General features: G+C 43.8%; 1 protein-coding gene across 1 annotated transcript in view; it reads right to left on the bottom strand.

Moving 5' to 3' along the window:
* GSR (glutathione-disulfide reductase) overlaps positions 1-18,852 on the bottom strand; it is a 45,108-nt gene extending 26,256 nt beyond the window's left edge. Inside the window, exons 1-3 of the mRNA XM_060001070.1 lie at positions 18,534-18,852; positions 2,996-3,022; positions 334-422 (exon numbers count right to left, since the gene is read on the bottom strand). Coding sequence (XP_059857053.1) covers positions 334-422; positions 2,996-3,022; positions 18,534-18,830 — 413 coding nt within the window. The 5' untranslated portion in view covers positions 18,831-18,852. The remainder of the gene's footprint in view (positions 1-333; positions 423-2,995; positions 3,023-18,533) is intronic.
* Positions 18,853-19,280: the final 428 nt, after the last annotated feature.

Here is a 19,280-nt window from a genome sequence, read left to right as displayed (position 1 = left end):
AATATACCTAATGCCACTGAATTGACAACTTTAAAAGGGCTAAAATGAACCTTTCACGTTGTGTTGTGTATTTTAAAACCACTTTATTGATGTATGACTGACATACAAAAAGCTGTACATATTTAATGTATCAACTTGATGAGTTTAGAGATAAGTATATGCACAAGTAAGTCATCACTGCAATCAATGCCAAAAACATATCCTTTACCTCCAAAAGTTTATGTTATATACACTTTGCCACAATAATACACCCTCAAAAAATGTATGGCTTACTTCACTATGAAAGAAAAAATGTACGTTTGTAAACAGAGCCCTCTCAGCGTTTACACTTACCGCCAGCTGAATTTGCCCTCACAGCTTTGAAAGCCATAATCAACGTGGTCATGCATGAATTCAGAGTGGACAGCTGTGTTCCACATTACCTATAAAAAAAAGCACCCAAGACAGTAGTGCATGAGTCCAGAGAAAAAAGAGAAATTTTTTTCTACAGAAAGGTAATATATAATAGTAGATAAAGATACTGACCTTTAACTTACAAACAAAACTAAACATTTTAAAAGAGAAACTTCAGAAATATGACCAGATAGATTTCATAGCGAGACTTCTGAAATGTTGGGGGAAATTAATTCTATTGTTGAATTCCACAGTTTATATACTCTGTAAAAGCAGAATATTATATGTCTCACAGTTCTTCCATTCCAATTTACTACTGCTTACATTCATTTTACGTTTCAAATTTCTTTAAGCCTTGCCTTCTGTGCTCAATTTAAGAAATGGAATTGCATCTGTTAACTTTAAGATTTAGAAGGAAACTATTAGATAAAATTGAGCACTGGAAACTTTAAGAAAATGGATTCCTATTAACTACAAACGTGTCCCTGTAAGGATATATGTAATCAGACATGTGGAACTCAAAGGTTAGCTGCGTCTCCTGTGGGATGTAGCCTATAATCTGTAAACCAACTGATCATCACGAGAACTGAATTGAAATCGGCATCCAGAACTCTAGATGACAAACTACCATCTTCTTTGTCAGACACGCCAGAGACATGACTTTTATTTATTTATTTATTTTTGGCTGTCTTGGGTCTTCGTTGCTGTGCGCAGGCTTCTCACTGCGGTGGCTTCTCTTGTTGAGAAGCACAGGCTCTAGGCGTGTGGGCTTCAGTAGTCATGGCACACGGGCTCAGTAGCTGTGGCTTGGGGGCTCTAGAGCGCAGGCTCAGTAGTTGTAACACACGGGCTTAGTTGCTCTGTGGCATGTGGGATCTTCCCGGACCGGGGCTCGAACCCGTGTCCCCTGCATTGGCAGGTGGATTCTTAACCACTGCGCCACCAGGGAAGTCCCACGACTTTTGACAAGCCTTTGATTCCTTCTTTGTACCCTCCTCCCTTTATGCCTAAAGAAGAATAAATTGATGACTGTGCTGGATTCTTTTAACTGAGGTGCAATTCTATCAACTGCTTACCACAATGGTATCCAAATACTGTCCTCAGAAACATCATTCAAGCAACTTGAGAAATTCAATTTTAGAGTGGCCAGGAGATACCCAATGTCACATGCTATATGATTTAAAATTGGATAATTTATAGGGAAATAGATTTCTGTTTAAAAACAAAAACTACTAACATCAAAATAAAACAAAAAACCCATGACAATCTTGACACGTCTTTCCAGGAGAAAAACTGTTCTTGTCTCCCTGGGAAAAACTGATTCAGAGATGCCCTGGAGCAGGTGAAAGACCAGATGGCTTGAGGCAAACACCTCACTCCGTGCAAAGTCACCCAGGTTCCATGTAGTTAACCAGAGCCACATGTAAGAGGGACATCCGTCCATCTGCCACCATCATCTACTTGGTCTTGGTCATATCAGCACTTGGGCTTACAGTGGGGTATAAACTTTTTTATTTCCTGGCTGGATCTTCTATTGAGAAAGTTATCCCCTGCAGATGGACAGTGCTTTTCTTTTACACCATGACTATAAACATTCTGTTGGTCTTTGTTCCTTCTAGACCATCAGAAGCTTGAGACCAGACACTGTGTTCCATTCCTGGTTATCTCCCCTCTGTGTTCCCACAGGGACTTTGTCACTATGGGAACTTAACCACAAGGTTCATGGCCAGGATGAATTTCCTTTGTATGTATGATGCAATTAGTATCCAGGAGCTAGTATTTCTGTGGTTATCTCTCCAGCAGCCCCTCCCTCCTTTCTTCCTGGCTGAAAATGCCACTCACTTGCCCATTCTCCCCTGCAGGGGTAGCTCATCCTGGCCAGGAGAATCTAAAGCAATCTTCAGGGGCAGTGCTGGGTGAGGACATCCTGCCTGGAGCTCCATGAGCCATCCTGTAGCCATGAGGGGGCAGGGGTTACCACTGACCATACACCTAGGATACCAGAGCGGAAAGATGGAGAGAAGCCAGGGTTCTTTCAGATATCCTTAAGTGCTAAGCCAATCTCAGAAGCTGCCTATCTCCCGGCCTCTTTATTTCTTCTTCCAGGCTTCTTAATAAATGATATTTAAAAATACAAATAAAAACTATCCTATTGAGCTTCCCTGGTGGCGCAGTGGTTGGGAATCTGACTGCCAACGCCGGGGACACAGGTTCGAGCCCTGGTCTGGGAAGATCCCACATGCCGCGGAGCAACTGGGCCCGTGAGCCACAACTACTGAGCCTGCGCATCTGGAGCCTGTGCTCCGCAACAAGAGAGGCCGCGACAGTGAGAGGCCCGCGCACCGCGATGAAGAGTGGCCCCCGCTTGCCGCAACTAGAGAAAGCTCTCACACAGAAACGAAGACCCAATGCAGTCAAATAAATTAATTAATCAAGTAAATTTTTAAAAAACTATCCTATTGTTTAAGCCCTTTTAGTAGCTTTCTCAGTTATTTTTTGCAGCAAGAATTTTAACTGGCACATTTGAAAACATCCTTACTCTGATCATGATTTACCAAATATGTCAAAGGAGTGTGGAAGGAAGGAGAAGTAAAAGTTCTACCTTTTTGGGTACACATCCAACATTCACCTAGAAAAAAAATAAAAAGCACATATTTTAAGATTATTAAACTCAAACCAGCAAACAAACATGCAGGAGATGAACTCCAAGCATCAACCCAGGAGACTTCCTTGAGTTCTAAGTCACACTCTACAGCTGCTTCCTTTTTTCTATTAGAGTTGGAAAACATAGGAACATTACTTTCCTTGTATGAGGAGGCAGAGAATTTTACTTATGAGTATTTTCTCAAGAAAAGCAGTTGAGGGCTTCCCTGGTGGCGTAGTGGTTGAGAGTCCGCCTGAGGATGCAGGGGACACGGGTTCGTGCCCCGGTCCCGGAGGATCCCACATGCCGCGGAGCGGCTGGGCCCGTGAGCCGTGGCCGCTGAGCCTGCGCGTCCGGAGCCTGTGCTCCGCAGCGGGAGAGGCCGCAACAGTGAGAGGCCCACGTACCGCAAAAAAAAAAAAAAAAAAAAGCAGTTGAGAAGAGACGAGGAGGAGGGGGAGGGGAGAGGAGGGAAAGGGAAGAAAGGAGGGAAAAGGAAGAAGGGAGGGAGGGAGGACAATTCCATTTCCGGGGGAGGGGGATGCTCTGCAGGGATGGTAATAGGTCAGGAGGTGACCAAAGCCTGAGCTTGCACAGGTCCAAAGGAACAAAGCAGAGAGAAACAGCAGCACGGAGGTGAGAGGATCCACCAGCTGAATAAAGGCAACTGAACCATTTGAGCAACTGTCCTAAAGGATTTCTGGGAAACTTACCATGGCCTATGCTGGGTGAAACACCCAGAATGTCCCCTTTGAGAAAATCTCTAGTGGAAAACTACATTATTTTTCAAGATCAAAGGACAACTGATGAATCAAGCAGTCAAGTTCATCCATGCTATTATCTAGCCAGCTAGCTATTGATCTATCTCCATGCTTATATACTTGTTAGAGATAGACACAAACTTGACTCAGCCTTCTGGCAGCCTACACACAAAGGAAAACACAAATAGTTGTAAGATTTCACGTAAAAATTAGACAGTTGTTTAAGAAAGTAACTATTCATACCCCTCAGACTAGAAAGAAATTCCTTGCAACAGTCCTTGTAAACTGTGATGTATATGTTTATACACACATTTTTGTTTATATCTGTTTTTTCCTTTTGATCACATCCTAAAATAACCTGGAAAAAAATTGTGGTTAAGAGTAACACTAATTAGAATTTAGACAATGACACTGTACTATAATTATGTAATATGATAAATATCGCTACATGGGCGATATTACAACCTATAAATGAATCAGAGTAACACACTGTACGCCTTAAACTTACACAATGTTACATGTCAAACTTATACAATTAAAAAATATTTTTTAAAGAGTAAGACTGATTAAAACTGCACATACCATTTGGCACATACCATTAGAACTTAGCAATTCTAAATTTAGGAATTTATTACAAGAAAGAGTCACATGTTATGTTCAAGCATCCAAAGATGCATGTATAAGGATGTTCCCTGTAGTGCTGTCACAGTGAATAACTGGACACAAGTGAACTACCCAACAGTACGGAAGCATTATTACAGGGAAATTATTGTACGCTGAGCCTATGGAATACTCTGCAGCCGTTAAAAGGACACAGTAGATTTCTATTTACTGTTACAGAAGGTGTTCTTAGGATATTAGGTGACAAAAAGAAAGCTGCAGAACAATTTGTTCTGCATGTTCCAATCTGCATTATATATAATTGCAAATGTACACATACATTTAAACAGTTTGAGCAAATATTCCATGTTCTTAACAGCAGTCATCTCTGGGGAGGGAGAAAAATTTCATATTTCACTCTAAATACTTTTTATAATGTCATTCATTACTGTATAATTCATTTAGACCAAGAAATAAACCAAAATGATTTTATCTGGGTAGTGGAATTTAGATGGGTGATTCTTTGATCTCTCTTGTTTATTTTCAATATTTTTTATAATACAATTATTTTCCTTTTATATGGAAACAAATGCCTTCTAGACATAACTGATGTCAGGTGCCTGTAAGCTCTGCTGATCATGACCATAAGGAAAGAGGCGGGCTCTCTTGGTGTCCAAAGAACACATGTCTGGTGCCAAGTGTATGACTAACGTTAATTTTTTAGAAGTTTCTGAACTTTTTAACTTGCGACCATTCATTCATTCAGAAGTACTGATGAAGTGCTCACTCACTGCTGCCAGGCATTATGCAAAGCAGAGCACTCAGTGGATATGGTCCCTGCTCTCATGGAGCCCACGGTCCTGACCTGGGAGAGGTGCTCAGCCTATCCAAGATGCTGGCTCAAGAGACAGCAGCAGAATCAGCCACATTCCCTAAAATTTCCAAGTCTTCGGCCAGAAATCAGAGGAAGAAGGTGGTAGAAAATTGTGAGCTTCGGGGGCTGGAGAATCTGTATTCCAGCACGGCACACTTTGGGTCCGGGGGCTATGGCAGAATGGAAGCCCTTGACCTTGAAGCACTCCTAGTGATAGGCCTCCAGGGTTTCCGACGGTTTCAGAAACCTCGAACACTTCAGCGCAACACAACTGATTATCAGATGGCTCTTTGACTTGGAAGGGAAGAAAAGAACAATTGGTTACCTACAAAGCTGGGGAAGCCGGGGTGGAGAGCTCTGTGCAGTCCTGTTCAAGCCTCCGTCTCGCTCTCCAGCTGAGGTTGCCTTAGGTTGTCAGAAAGAGAGCTCGGGCGTAGAGTCAGACAGACAAGAGTTTGAATCCTCCACTTCCTGGAAGTTGGTGGGTAGCTTTCTAAACCCCTCTGAGCTCAGTTTCCCATTCCATAGAATAGGAATGATAATACTTACATTCCAGAGATTTTGCGAAGATCAGAGATAATGTATGTAAAGCACCTCTTTTCTAATTCATGATAGGTGTGATGATGCCATCGACCCCTCTGAATTATTCCTGCAGTCTGCCAGCTCCCCACGGGTACAAAAGCCGTATGGCAAACAGAGGAGATAGATTCCCCGGTGGCCGGCTCCCTTTCAGAAACAGATCAACAGATGGCAAAGAAAGCGTGCCTTCCAGAATGGGGCACTAGGGTCACGGGTTGTCAGGGCTCTGACCTCCCAGGAGTGCACACAGCTAAGACCTGCAGCATACCATGCTTTCCACCTGGCAAATCCCCCTGCAGAGCCCGCATTCTCTAGGTGGGCACTCACCAACAATAAGCAATAGGAACAGAGACAACCCAGTGCCAGAGAGATTCCTGCAGCTCTGCCTCCCTCTGCAAACTGACGGTCCGTCTCTGAGAACTCCCTCTTCCAATCTAGTGCTCAGAATCCTTCCGTTCCGTGGGCCTGCCAGCACCGGCTCACAGTGAGGACGGGGGCCTCTCCAAACAGGGACAGAACATGTGAGGAGTCTGATGATACCTGTGGCAAAATTCAGAGGTTCTCCACTTCCCTAGGGCTGGCGCTCTTACCTTCAATTCTGTCCAGATAAGTAAAAACCGCACACTGCCCATGTCACTGGTTAATTTACAACCTCACCTGTCGAGAATGTCACCTGTGCTTAAGTAATAGGAAGCTTCCTTCCTCTGGTTTCCCCCTTTCTGTTCCCCATCACAGAGTTGCCTAATGGTTCCTATCTAGTTCAGGACTGATATGAGGAAGGAGCACTTACAAGATGACCAGTCATCATTCACTAAGCAAAACAGTATTGGTTCATCAGCACATTCTTTCAGATTGTGCAAGACACTGTTCTAGGGGCTCGGTATTGCTGACCAGAACAGATAAAGACCCCTGTTTTTATCAGCTTTACACCAACAGTTATCAAGCAAGATGCTGTCTGGACACCACTTGCCCATGTCCTTTCACAATTCTGACACTAACTCTGATGTGTGTCTTATTTCTCCACACAATCAAGCAATTAACTCAATTCTGACACTATCTACCTGGAGACGGCATTAGATCCCAAAGGTGAAGGGCTCAGTCCTACAAGACTGTCCTATCCCCCCCGCCCCTACTTCAGTCACCAACCACAAGTCCAGGTTGTCAGCTGTGCTTCTGAGCGACCGGCTATAGACCCAAGGTTCCAAAGACCCCTTCCCCTTTCTTGGGTTTGATTAATGTGCTCGAGTGGCTCACAGAACTCAGAGAAACATGTGATGAAACATTTTACTTACTAGATTACCAGTTTATTATAAAAAGTTATAATATAACTCAGGAACAGCCCAATGGAAGAGATGTACAGGGCAAGGTACCTGGGAAGGGGTGTGGAGCTTCCGTGTCCTCTCTGGGCATACACGCCACCCTCCCAAAACCCCATGTGCTCACCAACCCAGAAGCTCTCTGAACTCTGTCCTTTTGGTTTTCTATGAAGGCTTCGTTACATAGGCACGGCTGACTAAATCATTGGCCACTGGTGATGGTCAACCTCCAGACCCTGTCCTCGCCTTGCCAAGGGCAGGGGGTTAAGGCTGATGTTTCAACCCTCTATCACACGGCTGGCTCCTCTACCAACCAGCCCCCATTTGATGTTCTTTCCAGAAGACACCTCATTAACACAAACTCAGGTGTGGTTCAATATCCAGACACCCCTACCCCTCAGCATGTAGTAAATTCCAAGGGTTCCAGGAACTCTGTGCTAGAAATGGGTACAAAGGCCAAATACATATTTCTTGTTATAAATCCAGTATCACACTCTGGCACATATTAAACATTCAACATCCATGTTTTTACCTTCAAATTTCAGATAAAGGTTAGCCCAGTAAGGCATCTACCTTGAAAAAGAGAGAAAGAGGGAGGGAGCAAGGAAGGAAGGGGAGAGAGAGAGAGGAAGGGAGGGAGAGAGAGGGAGGGAGAGGGAGGGAGAGAGAAAGAACGAGAGAGAGAGAGAGAGAGAGAGAGAGAGAAAGAAAGAGAAAGAAAGGAAGGAAGGGAGAAAGAAAGGGAGAAAGAAAGAAGGAGAAAGTATTCTGTGTACGGCAGAATCTAAAGTAAGAAAATGAACTGATACAAGAGGTATTCAAATGTTAGAACTAAAATTATTTTGGTTCAATTCTTATTTCAGCAGAACTTTAGATGAATGTGAAGTCTCCAGTCCCAGGGATCAAACTTCAATGAACTCTTACTCTGGGGCATCCGGGGAGACCCAGACACAGCTACAAGAGTGTCAGTTCTGACACAGCTTTGGAGTGTCAGTTTTCTCTACCACCTGACACCCACTGAGTTATATCTGGCCCCAAATCTCTTGCTTCCCCCGCTCAAAAGAAAAAGGATCTGGGATCCCATATCCTATTTAATATCTCATGTTGTAACACCCAGTGAATAAATGGTTACTAATTATGACTGTTTGAAATCCACTTACAAATGCGGAAGGTCATTAGGATTGCCGTAAAATTCCTTTAATTCCACTCTACCAGAAAAATTCTCTGCTGCTACTTGTTCAAGGTACCTTTCGCAAAGAAACAGGAACTCTGAGGGATCAAGAGGAAGTCTTTCTTTTTCTGGCCCTGCAGATTTAGTGGGTTCTGAGGCAGACGGCAAAGCAGTAATTACTAAGACTGATGCAAAAGATTAAACAAACAGTAAGGTAAATCACATATATACACTCATATGTATAAAATGGGTAACTAATACGAACCTGCTGTATAAAAAAATAAATAAAATAAAATTCAAGAAAAAATAAGGTAAATCAAAAGACAAATTTCAATAATAGGATTTGCCTGCTTGAACTAACCCTACCCTTTCTTATCACTCCTTTCTTTGGCATTTATGAACACAGGCGTGCCGCATTTTATGAAACTCTCAACCCAGGAAACAAATTAGAATTCTTTTCTGGTTTTGAGGGAACCTTGTCAATACAGAAGGAACTAATGGCAGGGTTCCTTAAACTGAGATCTCCTTTTAGTAAATGTCCATTTAAAAATTCACGTTCAAATAGAAGGGACTTTCACTTCTATGTAAACTTTTTACAATGAGCCAGTATTACTGAGAAGAAAATGAAAAACATTTTTGAAGCTGCTGTAGTACATGAAGTATATGTGGTTTAGCACATTCAGGTGAACTTGGTTCTGTAATTCCCAAACATTTCTGAAAACAGTCCTTACTTAATGCTGCTCCTTGTTTATGAGGAACAAAAGGAATGAAAATCACAACAATCATTACAATAATGATAATCTCAGTTCCCCAGCACCATTTTCCTTCCAAGTCAAACCCATAAAAGACATCCACTCTTGTCTGCTCATCTTTGTTCAGACTTTTCGATTTATGAACAAAATATCACCAGACTGACACAGGCCATCAACTTTTTACTTGCTAATACCTACTTTAAATCATACAACTCTTTACTATCATGCTCATTTCATATAAGAAAGGATGTTTTAACACCAAACGACATTGCCTTAAAATACTATATTGAACTTTATGAATAAAACCATTATACTGTGAAAAAACATTAAAAAAAAATAAAAATGTATGTTCAAACTTGGAACAGCATACTAATATAAGTGAAATAAGCTAGTCACAGAAAGACAGATATTACGTGATTCCACTTATACGAGGTATCTAAAATAGTCAAATTCATAGGATCAAACAGTGGAACAGTGGTTGCCAGGGACTGGGCGGGTAGGGAGTAGGAGAGGGCAATGGGGATTTACTAATCAATGGGCCCCAAATCTCAGGTAAGCAGGATGAGTAAGTTCTAGAGATCTGCTGTACAACGTTGTACCTACAGTCAACGATACTGTACTGTATGCTTCAAAATTTGTTAACAGGGTAGATTTCGAGTTAAGTATTCTTACCATTAAAAAAAAAGAAGAAGAAAAGCATGTTCAGCCTACTGGGGATACAGACACTATAATATCAAAGTACACGCTATCACCTCCAAGTTAGTTTCTGATTTACATGTCGCTGAGTAGTTGTTTTCGGCCTAGATGAATACAAACAACCCACCAAGGGGCCTGTTTCTCAGGCCTCTTCCAAAGCCCCCGCTCCTCCTGCTGGCCTCTCCAACTGGTGTGTACAGCACAGCTCACTGTGACATTAATGATCAAGAAGGCTTTTGCTAGGTACAAACTTCCAGTTATAAAACAAACAACTTGGGCTTCCCTGGTGGCGCAGTGGTTGAGAGTCTGCCTGCCGATGCAGGGGACGTGGGTTTGTGCCCCGGTCCGGGAAGATCCCACATGCCGCGGAGCGGCTGGTCCCGTTAGCCATGGCCGCTGAGCCTGCGTGTCCGGAGCCTGTGCTCCGCAAAGGGAGAGGCCACAACAGTGAGAGGCCCGCGTACCGCCCAAAAAACAAAAAACAAAAAACAAGTCACGGGGATGTAACGTACAGCATGGTGACTATTGTTAATAACACTGTATTCCATAGATGTATTTTTTATTGAATGACATCACTTCTATGTGGAATCTAAGAATTACAACAAACTAATGAATACAACAAAAAAGAAGCAGACTCATAGGTACAGAGAACAAACTAGTAGTTACCAGCGGGGAGGGAGAGAGGGGGAACATAGGGGGAGGGAAGTGGGAGGTACAAACTACTGGGTGTAAGATAGGCTCAAGGATGTATTGTACAACATGGGGAATAGAGCCAATATTTTGTAATAACTGTAAACGGAAAGTAATTTTTTTAATGATATAAAAATTTAAAAATGAAAAAATAAGACACTAAATTTCAATAATAAAGATTCACATTCATAAAAATACTTTATGTGCAAGCAAAAATGTTCACTTAACAAAAGAAAATCATTATATCAATACTTTGCAGTTTACACGGCTTGTCACTATTTTTTTTAATAGATCTTTATTGGAGTATAATTGCTTCACAATACTGCATTAGTTTCTGTTGCACACCAAAGTGAATCAGCCGTATGCATACATATGTCCCCATATCCCCTCCCTCTTAACCCTCCTTCCCACCCTCCCTTACCCACCCCTCTAGGTCATCGCAAAGCACCGAGCTGATCTCCCTGTGCTATGCTGCTGCTTCCCACTATCCAACTATTTTACATTCGGTAGTGTATATATGTCGATGCTACTCTCACTTGGTCCCAGCTTCCCCCTCCCACCTCGTGTCCTCAAGTCCATTCTCTATGTCTACATCTTTATTCCTGCTCTGCAACGAGGTTCATCAGTACCAGTTGTTTTTTTTTTTAGATTCCATATATATGTGTTAGAATACGGTATTTGTTTTTCTCTGACTTACTTCACTCTGTATGACAGACTCTAGATCCATCCACCTCGCTACAAATAACTCAATTTCATTTCTTTTTACAGCTGAGTAGTATTCCGTTATATATATGTACCACATCTGCTTTATCCATTCATCTGTTGATGGACATTTAGGTTGGTTCCATGTCCTGGCTACTGTAAATAGTGCTGCAATGAACACTGTGGTACATGACTCTTTTTGAATTATGGTTTTCTCAGGGTATACGCCCAGTAGTGGGATTGTTGGGTCATATGGTACTTCTATTTTCAGTTTAAGGAACCTCCGTGTTTTCCATAGTGGCTGTATCAATTTACATTCCCACCAATAGTGCAGGAAGGTTCCCTTTTCACCACACCCTTTCTAACATTTATTGTTTCTAGATTTTTTTATAGTATCCATTCTGATAGTGTGAGGTGATATCTCATTGTAGTTCTGATTTTCATTTCTCTAATAATAAGTGATGTTGAGCATCTTTTCATGCGCCTCTTGGCCATCTGTATGTCTTCCTTGGTGAAATGTCTATTTAGGTCTTCTGCCCATTTTTTCATTGGATTGTTTATTTTTTTGATGATGAGCTGTTTGTATATTTTGGAGATTAATCCTTTGTCTGTTGGTTCATTTGCAAATATTTTCTCCCATTTTGAGGGTTGTCTTTTTGTCTTTTTTATGGTTTCCTTTGCTGTGCAAAAGCTTTTAAGTTTAATTAAGTCCTATTTGTTTATTTTTGTTTTTATTTCCGTTACTCTAGGAAGTGGGTCAAAAAAGATCTTGCTGTGGTTTATGTCAAAGAGTGTTTTTCCTATGTTTTCCCCTAAGAGTTTTATAGTGTCTCGTCCTACATTTAGGTCTTTAATCCATTTTGAGTTTATTTTTGTGTATGGTGTTAGGAAGTGTTCTAATTTCATTCTTTTACATGTAGCTGTCCATAAAAGCTGCTAAGAGGGTAGATCTTAAAAGTTCTCACAAGAAGAACTCGTAACTATGTATGGTGGCAGATGTTAACTACATTTAAGGTGGTGATCATTTCCCAATATATACAAATATCGAATTATTATGCGTACACCTCAAAGTAATAAAATGTTATATGTCAATTATACTGCAACTTAAAAAAAAAAGGTTTTGTCTGGTGATCAGTCCTTATTAGTAAGAACTGTACGCCTATACCACAAGAAGTGGGTCAGTCTTTGCCACAGAATCAGTACAGTCAGAAAGAACACTGGAACACATGCTCCTACAGGCCTGGGGCAAAGGGAATAGTAAGTCAGAAAGAACTTTTTCCTCAACCTGACTCTTCCCTTATCTACATGGGCAGAGAACTGAACCGCCCTGAATAGCAGAGACAAAGCTCCCAGAGGGCTCTAATTCACCTTGGCTTTGGGCCATCTGTGCATTTCTTCTTGGTTTGCACTTGATCATGAGAAGCATTATACCAGCAGACCTTGGAGATATTGCAGATTCAGTTCCAGACCACCGAAATAAAGTGAATATCGTAGGAGTCACACAATTTTTTTGGTTTCCCAGTGCATGTAAAAGTTATGTTTAGGGACTTCCCTGGTGGCGCAGCGGTTAAGACTCCGCCTGCCGATGCAGGGGACACGGGTTCAACCTCTGGTCTGGGAAGATCCCACATGGCGCGGAGCAACTGGGCCCGTGAACCACAACTACTGAGCCTGCGCATCTGGAGCCTGTGCTCCGCAACAAGAGGCCGCAATAGTGAGAGGCCTGCGCACCGCGATGAAGAGTGGCCCCCGCTTGCCGCAACTGGAGAAAGCCCTCGCACAGAAATGAAGACCCAACACAGCCAAAATAAATTAATTAATTAATTAATAAAAAGTTTGAAATATTGCGAGAATTACAAAAATGTGACAAAGAGACACGAATGAGCAAATACTGTTGGAAAAATGGTGCCAACAGATGTGCTCACCGCAGGGTTGCTGCAAACCTGCAGTTTGTAAAAAAAAAAAAAAAAAAAAAGCAGAACCTGCAAAGTGCTATGAGTTATGCCTATATTTACCTTTCTGGAGACTCCCAAAATCTGAACTTGAAAATTAACTCATGTATTTTTCTGCTCTGAGAAATTACTTAATCGCAGTAGGCACTAAAAGATTATTTTTAATTGAATCCTAGAAAAACAGATGATTTCTTTCAGTTTCCCTCTTTTAATGCCTAACCTAGTACTATTATAATTTTTTGCCTGATCCAGAAAAATAAAGAGTAATTTAAGAGTGGAATCTGGGCCTTCCCTGGTGGCACAGTGGTTACGAATCTGCCTGCCAAGGCAGGGGACACAGGTTTGAGCCCTGGTCCGGGAAGATCCCACATGCCGCGGAGCAACTAAGCCCGTGCGCCACAACTACTGAGCCTGCGCTCTAGAGCCCATGAGCCACAACTACTGAGCCCACGTGCCACAACTACTGAAGCCCGCGTGCCTAGAGCCCGTGCTCCACAATAAGAGAAGCCACTGCAATGAGAAGCCTGCACACCACAACGAAGAGTAGCCCCCGCTCACCACAACTATAGAAAGCCCGCGTGCAGCAATGAAGACCCAACACAGCCAAAAATTAAAAAAAAAAAAAAAAAGAGTGGAATCATGTTGGAGACTTCCCTGGCAGTCCAGTGGTTAAGACTCCATGCTTCCACTGCATGGAGCGCAGGTTTGATCCCTGGTCGGGGAACTAAGATCCCACATGCTACACGCAATGTGGCCAAAAAAAAAAAAAAAGAGTGGAATGTTATTAGAGCTACACCTGCCTCTTGACCTAGTTTACCCAACAGAAGTTTAGTAGCAGTACTGGCTCTCATTGCTTATTTCACTCTGAACTTGAGGCGATCAGAATATGCCACCCCAAAACATGCTCCTTTGACATAAAAATTATTTTGAGGTGAAGACAATTAAGAAACAGCAGACACAGGAGAAACTCTGCTCTCCCCCTTTCTACCTAAAAGCAAAGGTTAAATTTCCCTTTATGAAGGTGTTTCCCACCCTTATCCTGTACCAGCAGCAGAAAAACCCTTATCACTGGAGATGGAAAGGTAGCACTGAGATGAATCTGCACAAAAAAACCTTATTAAAGTAACCCTTATCTTCCATTAGTTTCCCCCCATATATTTACCTTCCCACAATTTACCGCCTCTAGAAGCCCAAGCCCCCTTTCCTTTGTCTAGTCACTTTTCCACAATTTGTCACCCTTTGTTAAGTTGGCATTAAGCTCCCAGGCCTAAGAGTTCCTTTTTTTCCCCACTTCTTTTCTGTGACACTCATGTGTGCATATGAAATAAACCTTTTCTCCCATAATCTGTCCATTTTCTGTTTAATTTGCAGGCCCCAGCTACTGAACATAAATGGGAAGAGAGAAAGTTTTTCCTCCCCTAACACAATACAGAGCAAAGTCATTTCATACCTGAGTTTCTTAACAGCTTAAAGTGATAAACTCCATCAAAGAAAAGTGAACTCTCAGGTACACCAACACAGGTCACTCATCTTGAAATTACCCGTTTGCTCGGAAGGGGCCTACTCCATTGTATCACAGAAGAGAAAAAAAAAAAGCATTCCGGAAAAGGAAAACTGAGGAGGAGTCAGGAGATCAAGGCAAACAGTCACACCATACAGACCCCCATGGAAGGCTCTTACTCCAGAAGCATGAAATTATGAAACCAGGAAATGAATGACTCTAGGCCCAAACTCATTACCATCTGATGCCCACAACTGTGCAGGGTTCTCCAGATTGATTCTAATGCTTCCATAGGGTTAAAGTCTTCACACAGTTCCTGCTCCCCATGAAACCCCCAGCGCTGAGCTGGGCTCAGGTACACCAGAATCAGAATGGGGCTCTTTAAAAATACACCTGCTGGAGCTTCACTCCAGACCTATTAGATCAGGAGCTGTGAAGTGGAGACCCACCTAGTAGATAAGTGCTTTTAAAGTAAATAATGACTGTTTCCTAAGAGGCAGAAGTAGGAAGGTTCCTCCCCTGTAGCTGAGAAGAATGCTTAAAAATGTTCATCAAATCATAAATTACTCCACACAATTACACAGAAGCCATGGTTTGGCTGCTAATTAGCACAGCTAATAACCTATGCTAATTCCATAGGTTATTCTACACTTGGTTTGTTTTCAATCACATTTTAATTGACATTCAATTTGCTCCTTGGTAAAAATGAGGGTCCAGGGCTGGAACAGTGCTTCTAAATTCCTATAAGGATTTGTGTAAGTTGGATCCTTAATGAAATGAAAGCAATGGGGCCCATGCTCCGTTTTTATAAAGCTAAAAGTATTCAATTTAAAGGACAGTCAGGACTTCCCTGGCAGTCCAGTGGTTAGGACTCTCTGCTTCCACTGCAGGGGACACGGGTTTGATACTGGTGGAGGAACTAAGATTCTGCAAGCTGCGTGGCAGCCCCCCCCCCCCACAAAAAAGAGTTAAATAAATAAAGGGCTATCCCTTACTTGAAATTATAAGCTTCCTACTTTTAATCAAAAAATCGTTCTTGATGAAAATGATAGTGATAGAAGAATTTTTTTAATGATCATTACTCTAAAAAAAATTAAGTCAGCAAGCTTATGTAAGTGCTTCCTATTAAAAAAACAAACAAACAAAAAACAACTATAGTCAGACTGGATTAGTAGATCTCCAAAATCACTTCCAACTCCATCAGTCCATGAGTCTAAGTTTTCATGGAGGAACGCTAAAAACAAAAACTGGTATCCACAGCAACTTAAAAATTTTACCAAGCTTTAGAATTAACATGCATTAATTAGCATTTAGGAAAACAAAAAAAACCTGGTTGGAGAGTCAACAGTAAAGAAACTTCTGACTTTCCCAAGGGACATTTCTCAATAGTATCTCCAGTACAAAGCCACTTTTATCGTGTCACTCTCCTGCTCAGAACCCTTCCACAGTTCACTGTGCTTCCAGAAACTCTACCTTTTTACTACCACCTGACCATCAGCTTTATAGGAGACGCCCTCTGCTCCAGTCAATTTTTTTTTTTTTTTTTTTGCGGTACGCGGGCCTCTCACCGCTGTTGGCCTCTCCCGCTGCTGAGCACAGGCTCCGGACGCGCAGGCTCAGCGGCCATGGCTCACGGGCCCAGCCGCTCCGCGGCACGTGGGATCCTCCCGGACCGGGTCACGAACCCACGTCCCCTGCATCGGCAGGCGGACTCTCAACCACTGTGCCACCAGGGAAGCCCTCCAGTCAAATTTGATTACACAACATACCTTGCTTCTGTGCCTCTGCCCCTGACCTACCCTGTCAAAAAATGATATTCATCCAGTTCAAGTTCACAAAGATACTATCTCCATCCCAAAACTATCCAATGTGCCCAAGCAGAAGTGATAATTACACTCTTCTCTCAACTACCATAACAGCAATTAACATAGACCCCCTCACTCTGGGGTTGACTGTCTACATTTTGCTTCCCCCCACCTTATCGCGAATTCCTTGAGGGAAGGGACCTTTGTCTTACAAGTGTTGGTATCTACCCTTTTATCTCAACCAGCCCCAATCCAAATACTTAGCACTTAGATTACGAGAAGTGAAGACAGCAACAAATGAAACATGCTTCAGAATGCCTCGATTTTCCCTAACACCTGTTTGGAAATCACTGCACTAAGAAGTTTATTAATGCATCTGTGGATAACCCAGATAACTAGAATACGGAGACAAATCTAAACAGGTCTTATCAGTCGGTTTTATCTTCTCTGATATTCTAAGGCATACTACATCTTTCCTTGAATTCAAAACCAAAAGGCAGTTTGAGAAGAGCCCAAATGGAATGAAATAAAAATATTAAATAGGGGATTTACCCCAAGAGATCAATGCTTACTAAAAAATAAAAGTTGCTGCAGCATAATGAGATAAGCAAGGCCAGGCACTCCATAAGGAAGCAGTAAATGGTTGACTCCTAAGCTGTCCTTTACTTGCTCTCGGAAGTAGTTGATCTCTTAAAGCATTTCACGTTTCTAACAGGAACCTAAAAATGGGGTCAGCCCCTTCTTGATCAATACCAGTGGAACCAGGCAACCATGAAGGCTGCCACAAGCTGATTATGACACACATGGCGAAGGAGGAAAACAGAAAAGTAGAGAGGGACAAAGATGAGTAGTTATCAAGTGTTGTCACCAGTTGCCCGGGGGGCCTCTTAGTGACACCCCTCCATCTGCTTTCTGCAGAGCCAGACTTCTCCTAAGAGTCTGTCTAGACTAAGGTGTCAAGGTGCAAGTTGATAATTAAGAGGGATTTTTCCTTTCCTCGTTCCCACTTCCGTTTTGAACTTAAAAAGTGAGCACGGGACACTGGAGACAGCCCTTTCACAGCTGTTAATTTTGAGTTTCATTCACATACGGTTATTGAGCAAGCTCTTTGTTAAGGCGATGAGAGTTTGCAAACATATGAACCCATTTCTGCCCTTAAGGAGTTCCCAGTGTAGTGTAATTTAAGCATCCCTCTCCAAAGGAACTTCGAGAACTCCATGCCCAAGCCCAGGTTACACTCGGATACATTTTAATACTAACAGCAAGTACCTCGCCCAAGTCTTGTGACAGAAGAGCCCACACCAATAACTTGGGAACTAAACTTATTTTTTAAAGTAATAGTTCCTCAATCGCAGGATTTACAACCCTCTTTTGGGGGGAGGTAGTTTTAAAATCCCTCCAAAACAAAACGTCTGTAAAGTCATTTAACGATAAATTCTACATCAATGTCAACTGTAGCTGGTGATTCTCAACCTTGGCTGCAATTAAGAATCACCCAAAGCCGAGGCTGCACCCAGGCAGCAGAATTTTTTCAACTCCTCAGGTGATTCCAATGTGCAGGCAACAGTGAGAACCGCTGCTGTAAATTCCGCCCTTGAAACTGAAGGGAGAGGACCGGGATCCTAATTCAGTGACACGGGCTCCATCCTCCCTTCCCCTCTCCCCACAGAGACTCAGACCAGCTGCAACTATTCTAGATGCAGTTTTATGTTTCATGGATCTGGTGATGAGATCGAGCATGGAACCCTTCCACCTTGAGGAGTGAGGATGCAGGAAAGTTATGTTAGATTTCACCAGCTCCGGCCAGCGTTATTATGATACCTGCGCTGGAACAGACACAGGCTCAGCTTCGGGGTCTGCGGAAAAGCCCCTTTACACTTGTCTCATCAAACCCCGCTGGGATCCTAACTCCGACCCGCGTGGGAAAGCGGACAGCGCAGGGCTGGGGGCCCATCCTCAGGGAGTCGGGGGAGGTCGCACTAGGCAAGGGCACAGGCTGTTCCTGCAGAGAGAGGATGAGACAAAGCGGGACGGCGGGACGCGGCGCTGCAGGAACCCAGGCATGAAGAGAAGCGCCGGGAGCGAGCGGGTACTCACGCAAGTGCCGCCCAGCTTGTGGCTCTCCACCACGGCGGCCCGGGCGCCCAGCTCGGCCGCCCGGCGCGCGCTGGCCAACCCGCCCGAGCCGCCCCCGATCACCAGGTAGTCGTAGCAGGCCGCGACGCCTGCGGCGGGCGGCGGGCACGAAGACTGCGGCCCCTGCCTAAACGCCATGGCGCGGGAGAAGGCGCAGGCAGCCCGGGCCCAAGGTGGCGCGTAGCCGGAGAAGGTGCGCGCCGCCTGCCTCCAGCCGAGCCCCTCGCTCGCGCTCAGAGTCCGGGCCGGCAGGGCCATGCACGCGGAAGTGCGCGCCGCGGGGTTGCGGCCCGTGGGCGGGCCCGGGGAAGGAGGAGGGCGCGCGGGGGCCGGCGCAGCCTCACGGTGACTAAGCACTCAGCCGGCGCGCGGCGGCGTTGGGGGCTGGCGATGGGGCTACCCGGCTTGGCCGGACCGGGGCAGGGGGAGTCGACCCACTCCGTCCCGCTGTGCGCGAGCCAGCCCGCCCTGCTCCAAGGGAGGGTCTCTCTTCTGGGAACTCTCCGCTTCCGTCTTCACCCCAGCATCTGGGTCCCCGCGCCCGAGTGGCATCAGCCGAATGTAGGTTTCTGAAGGCTGATGGGGCGAGGAAGGATGAACGCCCCCTTTTGTTTCCCCAGCCTTTTCTGAGCGCGCCCTTTGGGAGTTGCCAGTGGCGCCGACTTCTCCAGGAAGGGAGACTTGCCCACCATCATTTTGAGGGTGATG

The sequence above is a fragment of the Delphinus delphis genome, chromosome 21 (assembly GCF_949987515.2).
Source record: "Delphinus delphis chromosome 21, mDelDel1.2, whole genome shotgun sequence".
Taxonomy (NCBI): domain Eukaryota; kingdom Metazoa; phylum Chordata; class Mammalia; order Artiodactyla; family Delphinidae; genus Delphinus; species Delphinus delphis.
Note: the sequence above shows the minus strand (reverse complement) of the source record. Positions and strands in the feature narration are given on the sequence as shown.